The following is a 23032-nucleotide window of genomic DNA, read 5'->3' on the forward strand; positions in this document are numbered from 1 at the left end:
GACCAACTGGGCCGGACGGACCAAATCCGATCATGTGTAGAGCATTTTGATCGGACCAAGTGCCACGCATGCTCAGATCAAATTCCTACATCAAAGCTATTGGCTACTAGCTTGAATGTAGTCCCATAGTAACGAAATTACGTCATCACGTTCTGAAAGATCGGATTTTTCGCCAACTTGGCCCGACCGTGTGTATGCAACAGTTTCGGACACAATCCGTCGGACAAAATCCGACGGGCAAAATTCAAAGGATTTGGTTGGCAAAATCTCCGACCGTGTGTACAGGGGCTAACATAAGCCTATGTTCATAGGATTGGACAGTGAATTCCTGTGGCAGGAATCACAAGTGCCTGCGAACAGCTGCAGCCAGGAAGCCTGTATAAATGAATGACAGGAGGGAGCAAGTGTGAGTGTGCTGAGTGTAGTATGGATGATTTTGTTTTTCTTGTTTGCATTTCATCTTCTTGTACCAAGGTGTGCTATTTTACCCACATCTTACGTTACTACATTGTAGATGTTACCTTCTCATTTTTATATTAATGATAGGTATATTTCCCTGAGTGTTGGACATTTACCTGGTGACAGGTGATCGTCCCTGGACTAAATCTTTTCATGCATCCAGGGCTGATCATCTATCAATAACCATAGGTAATTAAAGATATGCAGCTGCTGCCAGCCTGCCATATATTTATATAGGTTTCCAGGTCACAACTGATCACACACACTAGAAATTCCACTGTTCGTTTTTAATGGCCTATGTGAATGTAGCCCTAGTAGCTCTGCCATCCTGTGCACAGCAGCATTCGAGACTGGGAGAGGGTTATTTTGGCTATGGTGATCACGGACAGCCCTAGTATAAGTCTGCCGGGCTTCTTTCTAATCTTAATCTTTGTGCAGGTGATTCCCTCTTGGTTCTCATTAACCCCCATACAATGCTCCCGAATCCCCAACAGGTCACCCACATGAACCCATCTAAATCCAGGGTCATCAATATCTCTCTCAGGGTGCGGTTTTGCAAATTCAATCCACCTTTTTTGTGCGTGTGAATGGACAACCTACTAGTTGGATTACCTATGGGTCAGACTCAACCCCGGCTACGCGTCCTTGTTCTCAACAAAGTACTACCCCCTCCTACATTCCCTCAACTCCATTATACAAAGCTGGACATTTCCAAATCTTTCCTGGTTGGGACAGGTTAATCCAATCCTGAAAACCCTATACTATTTCCTGATATTGCCTACTAGAGTAGGCCTTATTCTTTCCTTTATTTGGACCTACCAGCGTCCATGTGTCACACATTTTACCCTTTATGCTCATCCAATTCAAGGTGGTCTAGGGGTCCCTAATATTGATCCCTAGACCAAAGCAGCATAAATCTCTCAACTGTCTCTTCTTGCCTTATCAGATGTCCCTGTGAATATTTTTGGAAGGGCCAAACTGTGGCTCTGTTCCCATAATGGCTTTGCTGTGACTCCCTCACAGTGCTCGCCCAACCTTGTTTAGTCCCCTAATGATCCCTTTTTGCTTCTACTGCCAGCAGGGTCTATTAAGTGGTGGTTGTCACATGATTTTATTCAGTTCCATCACTTCCTGACCTCATGTTTTCTCCCCATTTGGGCTTCTCTTTAGGAAAAACACCAAACGCCTAACTCTGAATTCTTCCCCTATCTGCTGTCACACCATTAGATAACATCCTTGCGAAAGTTGGACCCCCAACCAAAATGATAGGTGTTTCAGAGGCTATGGCAACAGGGTGAGAGCTGCACATCTGGTGTTCTTGCCTGAAGCTAATAGGGTTTTGGTCCAGAGTGTTTGGCCTTCTCCAACCCCTATTCTATCTATACTATCAAGAGAAGCTGGCTATGTATTTGGTAGGCCTAGAAATATACCTTGGTTCCCTTCCAATCTGATAAAAATCGTATGACTACGAAACACAGAGATCCCGTTTCTTTCAGGGGAGTAGAGACAGATCGTGTGTTCATACTATGTATGGACACCAATCTCTTTCTCTTCTTAGACACTCACATCCCCGCTACAGTTAGAACACAGTGAGGGAACACAGTCAACCCCTTGATCACCCCCTGGTGTTAACCCTTTCCCTGCCAGTGACATTTATATAGTAATCAGTGCATTTTTATAGCACTGATCACTGTATAATTGCCAATGGTCCCAAAAATGTGCCAAAAGTGTCTGATCTGTCCACCGCAATATCGCAGTCCTTACTAGTAAAAAAAATAAAATAATAATAATAATAATGTCATAAATCTATCCCTTATTTTGTAGATGCTATAACGTTTGCGCAAACCAATCAATATACGCTTATTGCATTTTTTTTATACCAAAAATATGTAGAAAAATACATATCAGCCTAAACTGAGGAAAACATTTGTTTTTTTGATAAAAATGTGGGATATTTATTATAGCAAAAACTAAAAGATAATGTGTTATTTTTTTTTTTTAATTGTCGCTCTTCTTTTGTTTATACGTCAAAAAATAAAAACCACAGAGGCAATCAAATACTACCAAAAGAAAGCTCTATTTGTGGGAAAAAAAGGACGTCAATTTTGTTTGGGTACAACATTGCATGACCGCGCAATTGTCAGTTAAAGTGACGCAGTGCTGTAGTGCAAAAAATTGGCTGGTCATTGAGCAGCCAAATCTTCTGGGGCTGAAGTGGTTAAAGCTCAACTCCAGGCTAACAGCAAAATATATAGCTGAAATATATATATGGGAGCCATTTCAATACAAAAGGTTTTGTAAAGAAGTCTCAGACTTTTTGAACTGTAATGCAACCCTTTAGAGCAGGGGTCTTCAAACTACGGCCCTCCAGTTGTTCAGGAACTACAATTCCCATCATGCCTAGTCATGTCTGTGAATGTCAGAGTTTTACAATGCCTCATGGGATGTGTAGTTTCACAACAGCTGGAGGGCCGTAGTTTGAGGATCCCTGCTTTAGAGCAGTGTTTCTCAACTCCAGTCCTCAAGGTGCCCAAACAGGTCATATTCTCAGGATTTCCCTCAGATGCAACGGCTGTGGTTATTACTAAGGAAGTGAAACTGATCAAATCACCTGTGCAAAATAATGGAAATCCTGAAAACATGACCTGTTGGGGTGCCTTGAGGACTGGAGTTGAGAAACACTGCTTTAGAGGACCATGTGGGGGAGAAGAGGAAGATTTAGGTGAAAAGTGTGCACATTAGCATGAAGGACATGTCTCAGTGAAGGTAAATATTGTCCCTTGTGCTGTTTTTTTTTGTTTTTGTTTTTGTTTTAGGAAAACTTGGTTTCCATCGCAATTAAATACAACTTCAAAGAGAGTTCTTCTTTAAACAATCCTGCCAGACAACACACCTGATTGGCTCCTAGTGCTGCTTCTCTTTTTTCCTAGGTCCTACATTCTATGTATTCTGCTTCTCCTTCACTGTCCAGTCCCAGGCAGTGGGCAAGAGGTGAATCTGTTTCTGCTCTCTGCCTGTGCTGCTGCCAGTCTCACTGTTCCTCTTAGCTCTGAGGCTACAGAACCACCCCTCTCTATGTTATAGATTATAGCAGAAGGGTGGGGTGGGGGGGGGTTCTGTGGCACTATCTTGTTTCTGTTGCCTTGATACAAAAAGGACAATTTAGGGTTGTCCCCATAGAACAGGAAGTGTGCTACTGTCAGAATCACCAGCTGAAAAACAGCTACAAAATCTAAGGACTGGAAAGCTGCAATATATAAAATTATTGTTTTTAGGTATAGATATGCTTTAACTGCAGCATAAAAAAGTCAGGCACCAACCTGGCCATGCTGTCTGGCAGGGCTGTGTAAAACTGTCTGGAAACAATTACAAATTCTTTCACAGGTAACGTAGCTCCCGTATACAGTGCCTTGAAAATGTATTCGCACCCCTTGACATTTTCCACATTTTGTCATGTTACAACCAAAAACATAAATATATTTTATTGGGATTTTATGTGATAGACCAACACAAAGTGGCACATAATTGTGAAGTGGAAGGAAAATGATAAATTCAAATTTCACATTTTTTTACATTTAAAAATCTGAAAAATATGGCGCACTTTTGTACTCTGCTCCCTTTACTCCGATACCCCTAACTTAAATCTAGTGGAACTAACTGTCTTCAGAAGTCACCTAATTAATAAATAGAGTCCACCTGTGTGTAATTTAATCTCAGTATAAATACAGCTGTTCTGTGAAGCCCTCAGAGGTTTGTTAGAGAACCTTCGTAAACTAGCAGCATCATGAAGGCCAAGGAACACACCATATAGGTCAGGGATACAGTTGTGGAGAAGTTTAAAGAAAGGTTAGCATATAAAAAAATATCCCAGGCTTTGAACATCTCACGGAGCACTGTTCAATCCATCATCCGAAAATGGAAAGCATATGGCACAACTGCAAACCTACCAAGACATGGCCGTCCACCTAAACTGACAGGCCGGGAAAGGAGAGCATCCAAAGCTCAGGTGGGAGAATCTGTCCAGAGGACAACTATTAGTCATGCACTTCACAAATCTGACCTTTATGGATGAGGGGCAAGAAGAAAGACATTGTTGAAAGAGAGCCATAAGAAATCCAGTTTGCAAGAAACATTTTGGGGTACCCAGAAAATGCGGAAGAAGGTCAGATGAAACCAAAATTGAACTTTTTCGCCTAAAAGCAAAACGCTAAGTGTGGAGAAAAACTAACACTGCACATTACCCTGAACACACCATCCCCACCGTGAAACATAGTGGTGGCCGCATCATGGTGTGGGGATGTTTTTCTTTAACAGTGACAGGAAAGCTGGTCAGAGTTGATGGATGACTTTTCACACTGGGGCGGTGCTCTTGCGGGACGTTCAGAAAAGTTCTGTGAGCAGATTCTTTGGGGCAGGTTGGGAGTGCTGTATTTAGCTCTCCCAACACCCCCTGCCCATTGGAATGAATGGACAACACCTGAAAAGCTCTTCAGAAGCATCCCAACACGGGAATATTTAACCCCTTCTTTGGGGTTAAAAGCACCCCACTAGCGGCCAAAAAGTGCCACTTAAATAGCGGTAAATCGCCGCTAAATCTAGTGCTGCTTTACGGCGAAAGTGTCCGCGGCCCCAGTGTGAATGAGTCAAAGAGTCTACAAAAGACTTGAGGCTGGGACGGAGGTTCACCTTCCAGCAGAACAACGGCCCAAAACATACAGCCAGAGCTACAATGGAATGGTTTAGACCAAAGCATATTCATGAGATTCGTTAGACTGGCCCAGCCAAATCCAGACATAAATCCAATTGAGAATCTGTGGCAAGACTTGAAAATTGCTGTTCACAGACACTCTCCATCCAATCTTCTTTTGCAAAGAATGGGCAAAAAAAATCACTCTCTAGATGTGCAAAGCTGGTAGAGACATCCCCAAAAAGATTTGCAGCTGTAATTGAAGTAAAAGGTGATTCTACAAACTATTGACTCGGAGGGGCTGAATATAAATGCACCCCACGTTTTTTAGATATTTATTTGTAAAACATTTTGAAAACCATTTATCATTTTCCTTCTACTTCACAATTATGTTCCATTTTGTGTTGGTCTAACTCATAATATCCCAATAAAATACATTTAGGTTTTTGGTTGTAATATGACAAAGTGGGGAACATTGCAGGGGGTATGAATACTTTTTTAAGGCACTGTATGTATGTCAACTGTGTATTTAGATGTTTGCCTGTTTTTAATGTACCTTGAGTTCACCTTAATACAGCCTTACTGTATCTGCAACTACTGAGAGAGCCAAAGAGAGAGCGTTATCTTCTTAAGCCCCATACACACTATCAGATTTTCTGCAGATTTTTTCCTTCAGGATTTACCAAAACCATATAATATGAGGTCAAACCTTAAGAGTTTCAATGTGTATACAATCAGGCAGGCCCTTGCACTACATGATTTTGGTAAATCTGAAGACAAAAATCAGCAGAAAATCGGATAGTGTGTATGGGGCTTTACAGACTCACACTGAGAGTGGAGCAGCAAAACACAATCATTGTGCTGCACACCGAGACAAAAAGCAACACCTGCAGAGGTAATGAACAAATACGGCATGTCTGTGTAATGCTGTACATAAATACATACTGAATGACATTGCAACATAAAATAGACTCTCAATAATCAGATTATGATCCTACATGTATCTAAGAAAAGTTATAAAAAATTAAAGATTTCTTTTAAAGATTATTAAACCTGTGGACTGTATATTAAATCATAACATCAATCATTTAAGAATGTTACTAATGGTTTTCTCTCAGTGGTTTCTGATCTTAATCTATTTTATACATTGATTTCATAGTTGGAGCAGTTTGCACTCCCTTCCCCCAACTCTTGGTTTCCGGCTTCCTTGCATAGCTTAATGGCTGTTTTCTGCACTAACAGGGCTCCTTTTGTATCAAGGTGGAAAAAATAACACACAAAAAAAAAAAGCACACTAAAAACAGGTTTGACACTAGGCCCAGAACGAAAATAGACATTAAAGCAGTCCTAGCAAAAAACATATTTTTTCATGTCTGCTACAGACTAATGCCTTGTGATTGGATCGTGTTGTCGGAAAATCCAATCGTGTGTGGGCTCCATCTGAATTTTTCCATCGGAATTTCCAACACATAAAGTTAGAGAGCAGGATCTAAAATTTTCCGGCAACAAAATCTGATCGTTTTAAATTCCGATCGTGTGTAGACAATTCCAACGGACAAAGTGTCACGCATGCTCAAAATAAATTACGAGGCGAAAGCTATTGGCTACTGGTCCGTTTTTAGTCCCGTCATACTGTTCGACGTCACCGTGTTCAGAACAATCAGATTTTCCGACAACTTTGCGACTGTGTGTATGCTAGACAATTTTGGGCCAAAATCCGTCTGAAAAAATCAGATGGATTTTGTCGGAAAGTCCGGCCGTGTGTACAGGGCAGAAGAAGTTTAATACATAGGGTGAAATCACTCGGTTTTTTTATGTAGTGCAGTTTCACTGAAATGTATTTTAGACCTGTAATAGCACTTACTGCTACAAACAATGTAACTCGTGTGTACATTTGCAGAAATGACATCAAAGTGGCCACACAATGGACCAGAACCGCCATCACTTCAGCATTTTATACTCACCTTATGTCAGTTCCAAACCGCTCTGATCAGTGCAGCTAAAATCAATAACAACAAAAAAATCAGCACAAGGGACATAATTTAGTTAGGGTGATGTGTCCCTTGTGCTGATTCCCCTTCTGTTAGTAGAAATCCTCCTCTGTTGTACAGCTTCTATGAATGAAACAGGGTCCATAAATGAAGATGGCGGAACTATCAATCATCTACCCTTTCTACATTCTTAGGTTGCGTTTCCTTCATAAAAACTGTAGTACGACTAAGAGCTGAGTGGAAACGGCGGGCATAATCAGGATCTGTTAATGGGAGCCCCTTAGTCGCATTATCCAATGCTACCGTAAACCGCCAGTGCAGCAGGGGTTATTGAGAACCGATGAGCGCCTGTGACAGCCCCTTAGTTGTATTAGCCCCCTCCATATTTGAAGATTACAGCAGCAGGGGTGGAGGCAGGACAGAGAAGAATTTCTACTAACAGAAGATGAATCAGCACAAGGGACACATCCTACTGACTACAATTTGTCCCTTGTGCGAATTTTTCTGCTTTTGATTTTGGTTGCACCTAGGCTTTGTTAGAGCTCAGAGAAAGCGAAGGATTGCTTCCCTAGTATAATGTGACAGCAGTGGGGCAATAACCAGGCAGATGGCGCTGGCACATGAGACTAAGTCGCATGCTCACACATACATCAATCCCAGCACTCAAAAGAAATTAACTGAAGTGAGGAAAGATTATATTATATGCTGTTGGGGAGAGGAAAAGTGTTACTAAACCCAGGAATCTGCATTCGCTATACCTGGTTTCCCACAGCACACAGAACATGAAATGCAATTATTTTAGTGATTATAAACTGCGAAATACTTTTTTTCATCAGCAGTATATAGCAGTCTTGTGACTTCTATCAGTGTCAGGCTGAGCACTGATTAAAGCTTGTAGGAGGAGTTTTGGAGTTTTCATTCTGCTCTGACTGTCCTATGAGGCTGCATGACCCCTGACTTTGTCTGCCTAGTGCAGAATGGCCCTGCGATGATCAAATGCACCCCCCCCCCCCCCCACAAAAAAAACTCTCTAGGGCTCTGTACTATCAGCAGATGGATTGGGGACAGTAAAAGAACGGGAGGATCAGAGAAGACAGGATCAAACAGCCTTATAAACACAATGCGGAGAATTAACCCTTTATGTTCCACAGTAGGTATAACAAACACGCTTTACTGCGTATACAGACTGATTTTAAGATTGTGGGTTTAGTAACACTTTAAGTCACTATTTTGCTTTGGCCTGCATTGTCAAAGGATAGCATCCCTTTAGGTGATTTGTGTTTTATTTACATTGCCTTTCTGCTAATATTGATCTTTAAATGCATGGAATATTCTTAGTAGTGTCTAGCCAAATAAATATTTTTAGGGTTCCTTTTTAACATGTCCTCAAACTTTATTTCTGCCCTATTTGTTGTCTTCTATAGCACCTTTAATATTTGTCAAATGAGGGTTTACTACTTAAAATTAATGTAAATGCTAACAACAAACTTCCTTTGTTACCTTTTGGTCTGTTAACCACTTGCTTACTGGGCACTTAAACCCCCTTCCTGCCCAGACCAATTTTCAGCCTTCATCGCGGTCACTCTTTGAATAACAATTGCGTGGTCACGCTACAGTTTACCCAAATTCAATTTGTATAATTTTTTTTCACACAGATAGAGCTTTCTTTTGGTGGTATTTAATTGCTGCTGGGTTTTTTATTTTTTGCTAAACAAAAAGTGCCTGAAATTTTGAAAAAATTAAAATAAAAATCTGTTTCATAGTTTGTTATAAAATTTTGAAAACAGGTAATTTTTTTCCTTCACTGATGTGCTCTGATGAGGTTGCACTAATGGGCACTGATAAGGTGGCACTAATGGTGGGCACTGATGGGTGGCACTGGTGGGTGACACTGGTAGGTAGCACTGATCTGTGGCACTGATTATTAGACACTGATGGGCATTGATTGGCAGCACTGTGAGCATTGATAAATGGCACTGGTAGGTACTGATAGGTGACACAGTGGGCACTGGCAGGTGTCACTGGTAGGCACAGCCATGGCTTTCTGAGTGAGGGACCGATGTCACTCAAAAAAATACAGATTACCGAGCTTCTGTTTACATCACATGATCAGCCGTCATTGGCTGACAGCTGATCACGTGGTAAGGGGCCGGGATCACTCCCTTACTCGGATCTGTGATCAGTCGAGTCTCATAGACTCGGTGATCACAGAGCGCGTCGCGCGCGACCCGCAGGGCTTGGACGTCCATGGACGCCCTCCTGACAATTAAGGCCTGCACTGCAGCAGTCTTTCAGCTATAGCGCGCCTGGCAAGTAGTTAAATATACCAATGAAAATGTTTTGTTATATCTGTTCAATAGCGTTGGGAGAGGTACCCCCTCCCTATTGCTTCCTGGTAATTTCCGAGCTTACCGGAGCCCTCAGTAAACCCGGAAGCGATCCAATGTGGCTGTTCGCTAGGCAGGAAGTCAAGTGAGGGCAGGATGGCCTCCACTTGTCTCTATGCCCTTGGATAGCTGGAGTGACTGCCACTTCCGGTTTTCAGGCATAAACACATGTTTATTTTTTTTAAGCAAAATAACAATTTTCTTTTTTTTCTTTTGCTTTTAAAGTTAAATGAGAGATCTGGGGTCGTTTTGACCCCAGATCTCTCAATAAAGAGGACCTCTCATGCTTATTTCTATTACAAGGGATGTTTAAATTCCTTGTAATATGAATAAAAATGATCAGAAAAATATAAAGGGTCAGTAAAAATAAAAAATAAAATGTAAAATAAATAAGAAAAAATAAAATGTAAATTGTGCACAGAAGTGAAAGCATACATAAGTCGGACCTGCATTTGTAAACAGTGCTCAAACCACACATGAGGTATTTCCACGATTGTGAGAGCGATAATTCTGTCACAGGACCTCCTTTGTAACTCTAAATAGGTAACCTGTAAAAAAATTTAGCTTCACCTATGGAGATTTTTAAGTACCGTAGTTTGTCGCCATTCCACGAGCGTGCACAATTTTAAAGCAAGACATGTTAGGTATCTATTTACCTTGGCGTAACGTCATCTTTCACATTACAAAAAAATGGGGGTAACTGTTGTGTTTTTTTTTAATTTATTCATTATATATATGCTAGTTTTATGCAAGCTTTATGCGACTCAACAATTCTTAATTGTAGGTCTTCTCAGAGCTCTTTTGTGCGAGGCATCATTCAAATCAAGGAATGCTTCTTGTGAAAAGCAAACCCAGAGCTGGTGTGTGTTTTTTATAGGGCAGGGCAGCTGTAACCAACACCTCCAATCACATCTCATTGATTGGGCTCCAGTTGGCTGACACCTTACGCCAATTAGCTCTTGGAGATCTCATTAGTCTATGGGTTCACATACTTTTTCCACATGCACTGTGAATGTTTACATGGTGTGTTCAATAAAAACATGGTAACATTTAATTCTTTGTGTGTTATTAGTTTAAGCAGACTGTGAGTGTCTATTGTTGTGACTTAGATGAAGATCAGATCACATTTTATGACCAATTTGTGCAGAAATCCATATCATTCCAAAAGGAATATATATATATATTACAGTGTATTATTTCCCAAAAAAATTGTGCTTGAAAGGCCACTGCTCAAATACAGTGCGATCCAAAATATTGCAAGATCGACATTTCATTCTTTAGGGTCTCTGCTAAAAAAAATATATATATTCTAAGTAATTTTCTAGCAAAAAATACAAATTTAAACTTGTAAACAAAAAGTTCCAGAAAAGGCTTGGTAAGCAAGGTGTTAATGGGATAAGACATGAAGAAATGCACATGAATTGCAGAGATGTACTGCATATTTGTTGTTTGACATATGCTTTAAAAGACCAGGAAATATTTCTAACATTACAAAAGATCATATGATGTGATCCAGGATTTCCCCTAGTAAAGAAGTTAGAACAGATCACCATAAAAAGATATGACAAAACTATTACTGAAATTATAAAATGAAAACCTACTGTAGCATATTTTAATCCCGGCCCTTTTAATTGCACATAATGAGCTGCCAACAAATCTTTGGATTATATTTTTAGTTAAACTTTGACTAAACGATGTGGTTTTACAGTTGCTTTCAATTAGTCCCCATAGCTAAAAATGAGAATGTAGACTCAGAACAAGAAAGCCGGACTTTAACCTCAGCCTCGGGTCAGCCTGTATTTTATCTGGATTTAATCCATAAAGCCCAATCGTGCCTAATTGGGTCCATTATTGTCCATCACACAGTCATATTACACTGATTGGTAAACAAAGTAGATGTCTAAATGTTCTATCGCAATGACAGATGAAAAGATGATGAACCATAAAAAAAACTACTTTGCTTCCCGTACACAACCAGAATACTTCTGTCTCTAGAATGACAATGACGAGCAGTGTGGCTGGGCTGTGAATCATGTCTGTAATTAACAGATGGTCATATATGGTAGACTATCATTAAAACTGAACTCCATGAAAAACGCAAAATACGCAGATGAAATAACTGGAGGTGTTTTACCAGGCCAAAGAATTCATATTGTGGTCCATCAAGTCATGTGGTTTGTATATTTCTGCCACACAGCACTGTCCTGTCTGGCAGGGCAGGATATCCGATATTTCTCTGCTATGTTTAGAGAACGCTTACAGGTATTACTGTAGTAGCAGACTGATGAGCCCATTTCTAGGTCTCTCTGCCATCTCCTTCTATCAGTATGTTTCTTGTTAGCAAGGGAGCACTGCAGCAAAACTGATTGGCTCCTGTCTCTTCTCCCTTCCCCAGTTCTAACTCGGCTATACTGCAAGAGACTAATTCCAAGTCAAATTCAGGTAGTTACAATGCTTGCATTTAAAAACACATTTAATGTAAGCTGCATTAATGTGTGTATTTATTATCCTCCTGGGGTTAAAGTGATACTAAAATCTTTTTTTTTTAAATAACAAACATACTTACCTGCTCTGAGCAGTGGTTTTGCACCGAGCAGCCCAGATCCTCCTCTTCTTGGGTCCCTCATTGGCACTCCTGGCCCCTCCCTACTGTTGAGTGCCCCCACAGCAAGCAGCTTGCTATGGGGGCAACCGAGCCGAGCCGCAGCTGGCCCGTCCCTTTCTCTCCTCATTGGCTGACTTTGATTGACAGCAGCAGGAGCCAATGGCGTTGCTCTGCTGTCTCAGCCAATGAGGAGGGGAATACATTAAGATAAAAAAAACTTCTTCCTTTACAACCACTTTAAGCTTTAAAAATACATTTTGTAATTGTAGAGCTTTTTTATTTTTAACCCTTTAACGTTCTGCTCCACCCAGGGGCGTAACTATAGGGGGTGCAGCAGTCGCGACCGCAACTGGGCCCTGTGATGCAGGGGGCCCATGCAGCCCCCTCTACATATGGCCGGCAGCAGCATAGGCAGCTAGCACACACTATTACATACCCCCTCCATATCCCCCTGGGGACAGGGATGCCTTCTCACCTGGGGGCAGTAACTTCATCTGCCCTGGAGAAAAGGACCTCATCTCTTCTGGGAACGGGGACCCAATCCTGCCTAGGGACAGTCCCCCAATGGGGCACCTAAAAATGTAAAAAAAAAAATAAATTAAAACTACTGATACCAGTGGTGGAACTACAGGGCTCACAAAGGTCATACCTGTGACCACGCCCTGGAGTTCCACCGCCGGACTCGGAGGGAAGGGCCCTGGCTGGGGTTCAGGGGGGCCCTTCATGGGTTCTTGCATTGGGGCCCTGAAGGTTCTAGTTACGCCACTGGCTCCACCGTTTGGTGGAGCACATTTTGAGTCACGCTAAATCATTGAAAAATGTGGACTTTAAAGGGTTAAGGTACATTCCAGTCAAAAGTATAAACTATCTACATATATGTGAAATATCTGTGCACCATAGTTTCCAATGGGTTAGCTGCAAACATCATATTGATAGTAAATCAAAAACAGTATACATATAGTATATATTTTTTTGTTATTCTGTTTCTCACTGTTTAAATAAACCTACCATTAAAATTATAGACTGATCATTTCTTTTTCAGTGAGCAAATGTACAAAAGCAGCAGGGGATCAAATACTTTTTCCCCCTCACTGTACATGCTGCGCTTTTATAATTGCATAAGACAATATATGAAGCAGCAAATAGTGCTGAAAATAGGCAGGATATATAATATATATGATAAAGTCCAGGTAAAATATCCCGATATCTTCATGTTATGAATAACTCTTTCCAAGTGTGCATACCCACCATTCGCAATCATGTGTGCTCTTACCTTAGAAGGATGACCCCCATTATAAGAGCCATAGAAACATGCTCCTTCTTAGTGCCCAAAAGAAGAAATTAACAGGTATCTCATTCAAAGGCTTTTTCAAAAGCCCAGGGTTAACCACAGATAACTTCTTCACTTTATTAAAACCAAATAAATCACAGGCACTTAGAAAAGTAAACATCACAAGCGCCAACTTTTAGGAGTTGGCTGGAAGCCACACCGCAGCATCCGCACATGTACCTAACTAGACAGTCGCAGCCGCCGCTCTCCCAGCCATCCACCACTAAACTTGCTCCATGATTGTAAGCTCCTCCCAACCCTTTCAATCAATTAGTCGTCACAGTGGTGAAATATCATGGTTGGAGTTCACAGCCTTGGTTGGAGTGCGTTGATGGATGAGATACATGAGACAATGTTAAGAAGCCAGCTAGAAGCCGCATCACCCATGTATTTCACCACTAGCTGCTAGACAGTTGCAGCCGCTGCTCTCCCAGTCTTCCACTGCCCAGCTCAATCAATGAGATGTCACATCGATGAAATGTGTTGGGAGGACAAGCTCCTTCCAATGCATTTCATCAATGTGACATCTCATTGGTTAAAAGGGTTGGGAGGAGCTTACAATCATGGAGCAAGTTGATCGATGGGTGGCTGAGAGAACGGCGGCTGCATTTGTTTAGTGATGGATGGTGAGATACATGTGTGATCGCTGCAGTGTGGCTTCCAGCTGGCTCCTTAACATTGGCATTTGTGTATTTTACCTTTGAAAGTGCATATGATTTATTCTATACTTTTAATAAAGTGAAGCATTGAGCTTTAGGAAATTTTTTTCTTCTTCTTTGAGTTATATCTCCCTGAAAAGAGGATCTGTGATAAACCCTGGGCTCAGTGATCCTCCTTTTGAAAAAACCTTTGGATAAGATGACCGTTTGTTACATTCATTTGCCACTGTATGTGTCCTGGAACTAAGGAGCATGTTTTTATGTCCATTGTAGTGGGGGTCATCCTACAAAGGTGAGAGCACAGTTGTGTGGAGCTGGTGGAGGTGCACACTCGGAAGGAGGTATTGCATAGCATGAAGATTTCTGATATGTTTCCAGGACTTTATTACATTGGTTTTTTGGGACTCTTCTCTGAATTGAGATCATATATCCTGCTTAGTTTGAGCACAGTTTGCTTTTTCATATATTGTCTTTACCACTGCATTGTGTAATTGTAAAAACATGCCACATATTTTTTGCATATAAAAATCTGCAAATGAAATAGTCATGGAACACTAGCTACATACACAGTGTTTCTTCAGTTATTCTGGCATTAATTCTGTCTGCCAGATTGCAATGCTGAGTAAAGCTCAATGGCTGCCAGTAATGTGTTCTCTAGGAGCTCCCTATTGCCAAGCATGAAATGAATGGAAGCCAGGCAGTCACAATTTCCCAAATCTGATTAACTGACAAGACTGCAGTAACACATCTTAAAGAACAAGTCCAACAAACAAGGGAAACCAAATGGGGGAATTGCTACTGCATCCACTACTGTATATAAAACCTACTCTTTTTGTGTAATTCCCTGTAGCAAGATTTCAAAGAGCACCCCACATGTAAGGTAGGTGGGGCTGCTTTTTAAAGACTGTGCTGCATCTCTCCTGATCACTCACTGCCTGCTATGTCCACTCATATTGACGCTTTCCAAGCAGGTTTTGGTGAATCTAAGGCCGCGTACACACGGGCGGACTGTCTGTCCAACTTAGTCCGCTGAAACGTGTTTCAGCGGACAATCCACACGTGTGTGGGCTTCAGCGGACTTTTTCAGCGGACAGTCTGGCGGACTAAGTCTTTCGGAATTTCCGTAATATTGTCCGTCCAAACTTGGTTTCAGCGGACAGTCCGCTCGTGAGTAGGCAAGTTGGACGGACTAAGTATGGCGCATGCTCAGAAAGGATTTACACGGCCGAAGGTTGCATTGCAGTGTATTGGACGTCGAATTTCTAGTCCCGTCGTACGTGCCGTACACGTCATCGCGCAAGCTTTCGGCGGACTGTCTGTTCATCGTGTGTGGTCAAGTCCGTTCATTCGAAAGTAGGACGGACTGTCTGTCGGATTGTCTGACGAACGTAGTTGGCCAGACAATCCGCCCGTGTGTACGCGGCCTAAGGCTCAGTTCTTCGCATGACATGTGAGATAACACTGATTTCTATTGAAGCTGCTCACATATATGCGATGCATTCGCAGTGCGAATAAAATAAAAAAAGTCTTGAGCGTTTCATGAGCACAGCGGTTGCGAATTCCAGGCTCGTTTTTGAATCACACGTGTTCAGTTGTGTTCAGGACTCAGTTCAGAACTTTAGCGTGGATTACTCTCTTACTACAGGAGTTGGCACTCTTAATCTACTATGTATTGGCCAGCACAGAAAACGCAGCTGTGACAAAAATCCAGTTCTGAGCCTTGCAAATTTGCATCAGAACAACATCAAAAACGCACCTAAACCGCTGAACAAATGTTTTTTGATATTCGCAGTGAATTTGAACATAAAATTTGCACCGCACATGTCCAGCCTAAGAAACATCTTGGCAATGACATTATGACGAAGCAGCCATCTTTATGTGACAGTAAGCAAGAAACTTGCAGTAGGTTTGTTTAATAATAGCCCTCCTGCGTTAGAAATAACCACCATATTACATATAGCAGAAGAAATTAAACATATTTGGTTCATACTTTCTACAGTTATTCAAAGAATCTGTGACATACAATGCTCTCTTCATGATTAAAATACGTTTCTTTTCTTTTTTTTAATTGTAACATCACAATTACATCAAATTGCACAAAAATATTACATTTGACTTGCATAATAAAGAAATCTCTGACCTTATATATTAAAGAATCTGGGTCTTCTGAAACCTGCAATGAAGAAACAAAAATGGTGAATTTTGATTACTTTAGAACAGGGCTAAACAAATGCTAGACAGCAAGTCACCAATGTATGTAAAAACTTTAGCTGTAAGACACTTTGGACATTTATTATTTTACTGTCAGGAAATTCTGGCATAATTGTTGGCATTAAAGTGGATGTAAACCCAAAATGTTTTATTTTTTTGTCTGGCACAATATAGAGTATGGGATTTCATATCAGCTGTGCCCAGTCTTGCCACAAAGAGTTAGGCTGCTTTCACACTGGGGCGGTATTCAGGCGTTACAGCGCTAAAAATAGCGCCTGTGTAACGCCTGAAAAAACCGGCCCCTTTAACTCCAGTGTGAAAGCCGGAGGGCTTTCACACTGGAGCGATGCGCTGGCAGGACGGTGAAAAAAGTCCTGCTGGCCGCATGTTTGCAGCGGTGAAGGAGCGGTGTATTCACCGCTCCTAAACCGCTCGTACCCATTGAAATCAATGGGACACCGCGGCAATACCGCCGGCAAAGCGCCGTTGCAGCGGCGCTTTGCGGGCGGGTTTAACCCCTTTTCGGCCGCTAGCGGGGGTTAAAACCACCCCGCTAGCGCCCGCACACCGCCGCTAAAACGACGGTAAAGCGCCGCTAAAAATGTCGGCGCTTTACCGCCGACGCTGCTCCCGCCCCAGTGTGAAAGCAGCCTTAATCCAGCTCTGAGCAATCCTCACATCTTTTTTCTGTGAATTTAAACGGACAAACTGTGAAATCTTTGTCCGTTCTTCCCCCTTGCTGTGATTGACAGGTGATTTACATATCTCGTGCACTAGCCTAAGACATTATTTTTTAATTCCCACCCCCACTCCTTTCTTCAGCAGTTCTGCAAGGATTGGCTGTTCCACACCTCAGCATGATTTGGCATGCTGAAGTCATGTGGGGACTTTTCTGGGTTTTGACTGGATGTTGGAGATCATAGCAGACGTTCAGAGTAAGAAATACACAGGAGAAAATGCATGTTGATAAGGGGAGTGTAGAGGTGGGCGGGGAGTCTACTGACATCACGACTCCACCGTCTGAGCCCTGGAAAACAGATCCACCCACAAAATCTGCAGTTTTTCGGGTCTCATAGCAGACACATTTGACAGATAAGTATACATGCAGGAGGCATGTATACCCTTCTAGATAACCAATTTTTAGAAAGGATGAGAGTGGGTTTACATCCACTTTAAGCTGGCAATACACCGGTAGAATTTCATTCTATCGATTTTCTAATGGTTAGTTGAGTTAAGTCAACATTTGTTTTTTGACCGTAGCAACAAAAAAATTTAAGGAGCGGTATGGAAAATTTTTCTCAACTCAACAAAATTCTAACAGAGAATGTGGTTTGTGTTTGGGAAAAATTGTACATATATTGTAATGAAGCCTGTTTAATACATCTGGGATTACATTCAAACAGCTGATATGGATGATATTTTAAGGTCTTTCAAACAAAATTAGTTGACTCAATGGAAGGAAGAAAAAATGTGCTGATGAGAAATCGTATAGGAACGTTTGTTGGAAATTCTTCTTTTCAAATATTTTATTGAATATAATGCAATAAAAAGAGTCATACAATAAATTTATAGTTAAGTAGAACGTATAAAAGTGTGAAATGAGGCTTCTCAGTATATTAACAGGAGGTGAATACTATAATAACAGTCATGTAATTTGGGATATATTAGTTTAACACATTTTAGCTAAAGATAAACATGTATAACGTTTAATAACTGGATTAGATACATAGTAAAAATTGTAGTTTCAAAGTTTAGGGTTGGAGGAGATTTGGTATAATATAGGATAAAAGAAAGGTTGTTACCAGGAAGGTATAGAGAGGTAAGTAGATAATTCAGGGCCAAGATCCAACCATGTGGCTTGGTTATTCCCTGAATAAAAGATACTTAATTAAACCATCCCTAAAATCTCCTCTATAGTAATAACATTAGGAAATATATAACTGATTAATTTAGCTTGTACATCTATATATAGTAAAAGGAGAGGGTGTGGGGAAAGCAAGGGTGGGGGAAGCATATATAAGGGTTGTGGAGGGAGGAGACCACTCTGTAAGAAAATGGTATGTTAACCACTTGCCGCCCGCCCTATAGCAAATAGACGGTGGCAAAGTGGTTTCATAATCCTGACCGGACATCATATGACGTGATCAGGATTATGAGCCGCTGCGCGCCCCCGGGGGTGCGCATCGCGGCGATCGTTGTTGCGGGGTGTCAGTCTGACATCCGGCAACTATGATCTCGGTAAAGAGTCTCAGACGGAGACTCTTTACCACGTGATCAGCCGTGTCCAATCACGGCTGATCACAGTGTAAATAGGAAAAGCCGGTGATCGGCTTTTCCTCACTCGCGTCTGTCAGACGCAAGTAGAGGAGAGCCGATCGGCTGCTCCTCTGACAGGGGGGGTCTGTGCTGATCGATTATCAGCACAGCCCCCCCGAGGATGCCCACACTGGACCACCAGGGACGCCACCAGACCACCAGGGATGCCAAGGACAAGGTATGCCACCCTAGACCACCAGGGATTCCAGTCAGTGCCACAGTGGGTGCCAATCAGTGCCCATAATGGATGTCAATCAGTGCCCACAATGGGCATCACTGATTGGCATGCATTATTGATTGGCACTGATTGGCATCCATTAGTACAATATATTATAATACAATGCCGCCTATCAGTTCCCATCTGTGCCGCCTATCAGTGCCTACCCATGCCCACCTGTGCCGCTTACCCATGCCCACCTGTGCCGCCTACCCATACCTAGCTGTGCCGCCTACCCATGCCCACCTGTGCCGCCTAACCCATGCCCACCTGTGCCACCTATCCATGCCCATCCATGCCAATTTGTGCCACCTATCTGTGCCCATCCGTGTCGCCCATCAGTGCCACCCATCAGTGCCGCCTATCAGTGCCACATATCGGTGTCCATCAATGCCACCTAATCAGTGCCACTTCATTGGTGCCACCTCATCGGTGCCCATCAGTGCCGCCTTATCATTGCCTATCAGTGTAACCCCATCAGTGCCCATCAGTGAAGGAGAAAACTTACTTATTTGCAAAGTTTTTAAACTGAAACAAAAAAAAACATTTTTTTTTTCAAAATTTTCGGTATTTTTTTATTTGTTTAGCAAAAAATAAAAACCGCAGAGGTGATCAAATACCACCAAAAGAAAGCTCTATTTGTGGTAAAAAAAATGATAAAAATGTCATTTGGGTACAGTGTAGCATGACCGCGCAATTGTCATTCAAAGTGCGACAGCGCTGAAAGCTCAAAATTGGTCTGGGCAGGAAGGTGTTTAAGTGCCCGGTATTGAAGTGGTTAATAAATTCTACATGTAACATAGAGGGTAAGATATATGTTTGATTAGTTGTTTCATGAGAATATAAGAGATTGGTCTAGACCATGTGGTAAGTAGTGTTCAATCCAAGGAAGCCATAATGATTCGAACATGGGAACTTTATCTAGTACGGTTGCCTCTATTTTAGCGTGAATCATGGCTTGCGTTACTCTATGTTTGAATGATACCATGCATAAAGTGGGTGTTTTCCAGGCTTTTGCAATATTTTGTTTGGCAGCCGTGGTTATCGATAATAGAAGTTTAAATTGGCAGTGAGTTAAAGTTTGAGGTTTATTATTCAGGAGTGCTACCGTGGGGTCTGGTTCTACTGTGGTTTTGAAAATGATAGAAAGAATTTTGAATATTTCTGACCAAAAAAGCTCTGACTATGGGACAATCCCACCAAATGTGTAAGTGTGTGCCTAAGTCAGCACATCCTCGAAAGCAGTTAGCTGGGTATTGCGGGAGGAATTTTGAAATCCTAGCAGGTACTAAGTACCATCTAGAAAGCACCTTATAGTTAGTTTCTGAAGCTACTATATTCGGGGAGGCCGATCTAGTAGCCTGCCATATGTGAGTCCAGTTTAGTTTGCCTGGTTGAAGATTTAAATCATTTTCCCATTTAGATGTATAGGTTGGAGGGGAAGAGGTTGTATGCAATAATAGTTGGTTGTACAGATTTGAAATGAGCCCTCGTTTGTGAGGATCAGATTTGCAAGCTTGTTCAAAGAAAGTGAAGCTTGAGGTAGATGGATTTGAAGGAGTGTTATGGATTTGTTGGAAATTCTAGTATGGTGTCTCCCACCTGCAATAGAGAGATTCAGCCTGCCAGTTTTTCCATGTCTGGGATGTGCACAGCAGTATGAGCCAGAGTGTGGAGTTCTACCCAAGTCAGAATGAGATCTCCTTTTCTTTGAGCTGTATGACTGCTGATGCCTTGCTGATGGCTAATGTAAGTCACTACTGTGGCATTGTCCAACTAGATCCTGGTTGTAGTCGAGAGGTCCAAAGTTGGAAGGGACAACCAAATTGCCATAAGTTCCAGGATATTGATGGAAAGTTGAGTTACATCCAGCATCCAAGTCCCTTGTATTAAATGGGCATCAAGGATCAGGTTGGCAACAAATTGTAAATGTTGCATGCACACAGCAAATCCCAGCAAGCATTGATTTGGCCTGAACATGAGAATGTGTAAATAAGTATTCTTGATTTCCACTGCGGCCAGAAAATCCTCTTGTTAAAAGGAGTCAATGACTCATCTGCTGAAGAGTATCGTATAGATGGTATGGACTAAGCCCCATCCAAGTCTTTGACCCCCTGGTGGGCATACCCTCTAGGGAGACTTCAGAGACAGGACTGCACCACAAAAGGAGCACAGTCCTGGACCTGAATAGCATCCTGCCGCTAACTCAATGCAATGTACCACATGTCAATATGAAAGCCCACACAAGATTAAGTGCCCAAAGCAACATTGCAAAGCAGCCCTGTATCCTCTTTCCTGCTTGGTCCAGGTAAGCATCCCCAACCTAGAAAGCTGCAAAAATAGAAGCTGCAGTGGCTGTGTAGCATGTATGAATCTTGCAAGAAGAGTCCTGATGGAAAATTAACCAAAGAGAAAAAAAAGTGGTTTGCTTTTCCAAAATCAGAGGATAGAAATCCATCACTTGAGGGCACTAGCTTTACATGCAATGGGAGACATAAGGCATGCATGAAATTATACTGGGATGTCCTTACAAATTTCTTTGCCAATGTTCAAATCACCTAAAGGTGGCAGTATAACCCAGTAGTTTAATGCTGTGTACTGTAAAGTACAAATAAATAAAGTTATTTGCTATAAAGTAATATTTTTAGGTTTACTAGTTAAAGTGCAACTCCATCATGTTAATATGTTTGATAACACTGATACTGGTAAACAGTGAGTGTATAAAAATGAACAAACGTTAGTTTCTTATGTTGTTTAATGGTAGGTTATGATTAGTAGCCAAAAACAGGGCTACAGATGTATAAATATGTGTTTTTTGGTGCCAGAGCAAATTTAAATTGCTGACAGTGTTAGAAGCATTCTAGTTGGGTGCATGGTTCTCTTATTTGTTACCTGTTCCTAGCATTTAACAATTTCTTGCTCCTAACTTAAAGACTTAAAGTGTAACCCTACTTTTGTTGACAAAAAAACATTCCCCCTGGGTGATCTATGCATATTGCAAGGATTTTAACAAATTTTGTTGCAGATTCCTACCTTTTGTTATTCTGAAGAAATCCCTGTGTGTTTGTGTCCATGTTCTAAGTGAGTCTAATGGAAGTTGTTTCATAATTATCAATAAGCTGTGCACCTGCAGGGCTCCAATGAGGAAAGCTGCTGGGCCTGTTGCAGGGGATGCCTGAAATCTTACTTATCTTCGTATCTTATCTTACATATCTTAGTGCTGAATTCTAGGAAAATTGGTGAGCCAATCACACATGCAAGAAATAATGTTTCTGGGGGGCGTTCTGTACACATTCTGTGTACAGAACACCTCCAGGTTGCCATATTGCATTTTCAGAAAATTACAGAGCTACAAATTGAAAAGGAAAGGTCATTTTTAATAACATTAAATCACAATATGACTTGTGTCGCAATTATATATGCTATATTATTTTTTCTTTATTTGCAATTTTTTTCCCTCGAAAGTGGGGTTACCCTTTAAGCCTAGTACACACTAAAAGTTTTTTTTTTTTCATTCAAGCCACCAGGGATAGCTCACGAGGAGCCACTGTGCCAACTATCTGACATTACTACAGAAATCTCCCCTGCTGTTCTATTGTGTTCTGACAGGGGGACATCCATTGGTTGAATGCAGTGATTGGAAGCCGATCGGCAGACCTTTTCAGTTATGCTGAATGGACGGCTTCTGTCGGACTTACTGTGGTACACACAGGCCAAATGTCGGACAGTTTCTATTGTGCTGGCCGATGACAGCCGACATTCGGCTTGTGTGTACTGGGCTTAAGTTCAGTTTTAGAAACATGTTACAGCTCTGCCCACACAGTCACGTCGTTCATTCACACAAATGTGTAAATAATCTAACTACAAGTCCCATCTGTTACCGTGGCAGATGACTTGTAGTTCTCTATGAACTGAAAGGGAACTGGTAAGCGCCCTCATAGTTCACTGACACTTCCTACAGAACACCCTTACAGAGGGTGTGGCAGAAAGCTGTAGGAAGTGACTGCAGGAGCCTGATATGGCACCTGCGATCTGCTGAGAAAAAAATAATAAATGCACTTTTTTTACTTACTTGCATACATGTGCATTTATTCATTTTTGAATTTTTTATTAACTCTGAGGCCGCGTACACACGGGCGGACTGTTCGCCCAACTTTGTCTGCTGAACAG

At 41.6% G+C, this 23032-nt stretch overlaps 2 protein-coding genes across 2 annotated transcripts in view; one reads left to right on the plus strand and one right to left on the minus strand.

Annotated features, from left to right (window-relative positions):
* CHLSN (cholesin) overlaps positions 1–23032 on the minus strand; it is a 573216-nt gene that overhangs the window by 347181 nt on the left and 203003 nt on the right. The window contains exon 3 of the mRNA XM_077449085.1: positions 16259–16291. Within this exon, the coding sequence (XP_077305211.1) occupies positions 16259–16291 (33 nt within the window). The remainder of the gene's footprint in view (positions 1–16258; positions 16292–23032) is intronic.
* LOC143924676 (uncharacterized) overlaps positions 1–23032 on the plus strand; it is a 35525-nt gene that overhangs the window by 2754 nt on the left and 9739 nt on the right. The window lies entirely within an intron of this gene.

The sequence above is a fragment of the Lithobates pipiens genome, unplaced genomic scaffold (assembly GCF_037356315.1).
Source record: "Lithobates pipiens isolate NorthernLeopardFrog02 unplaced genomic scaffold, aLitPip1_a1.2 Scaffold_22, whole genome shotgun sequence".
Classification (NCBI taxonomy): domain Eukaryota; kingdom Metazoa; phylum Chordata; class Amphibia; order Anura; family Ranidae; genus Lithobates; species Lithobates pipiens.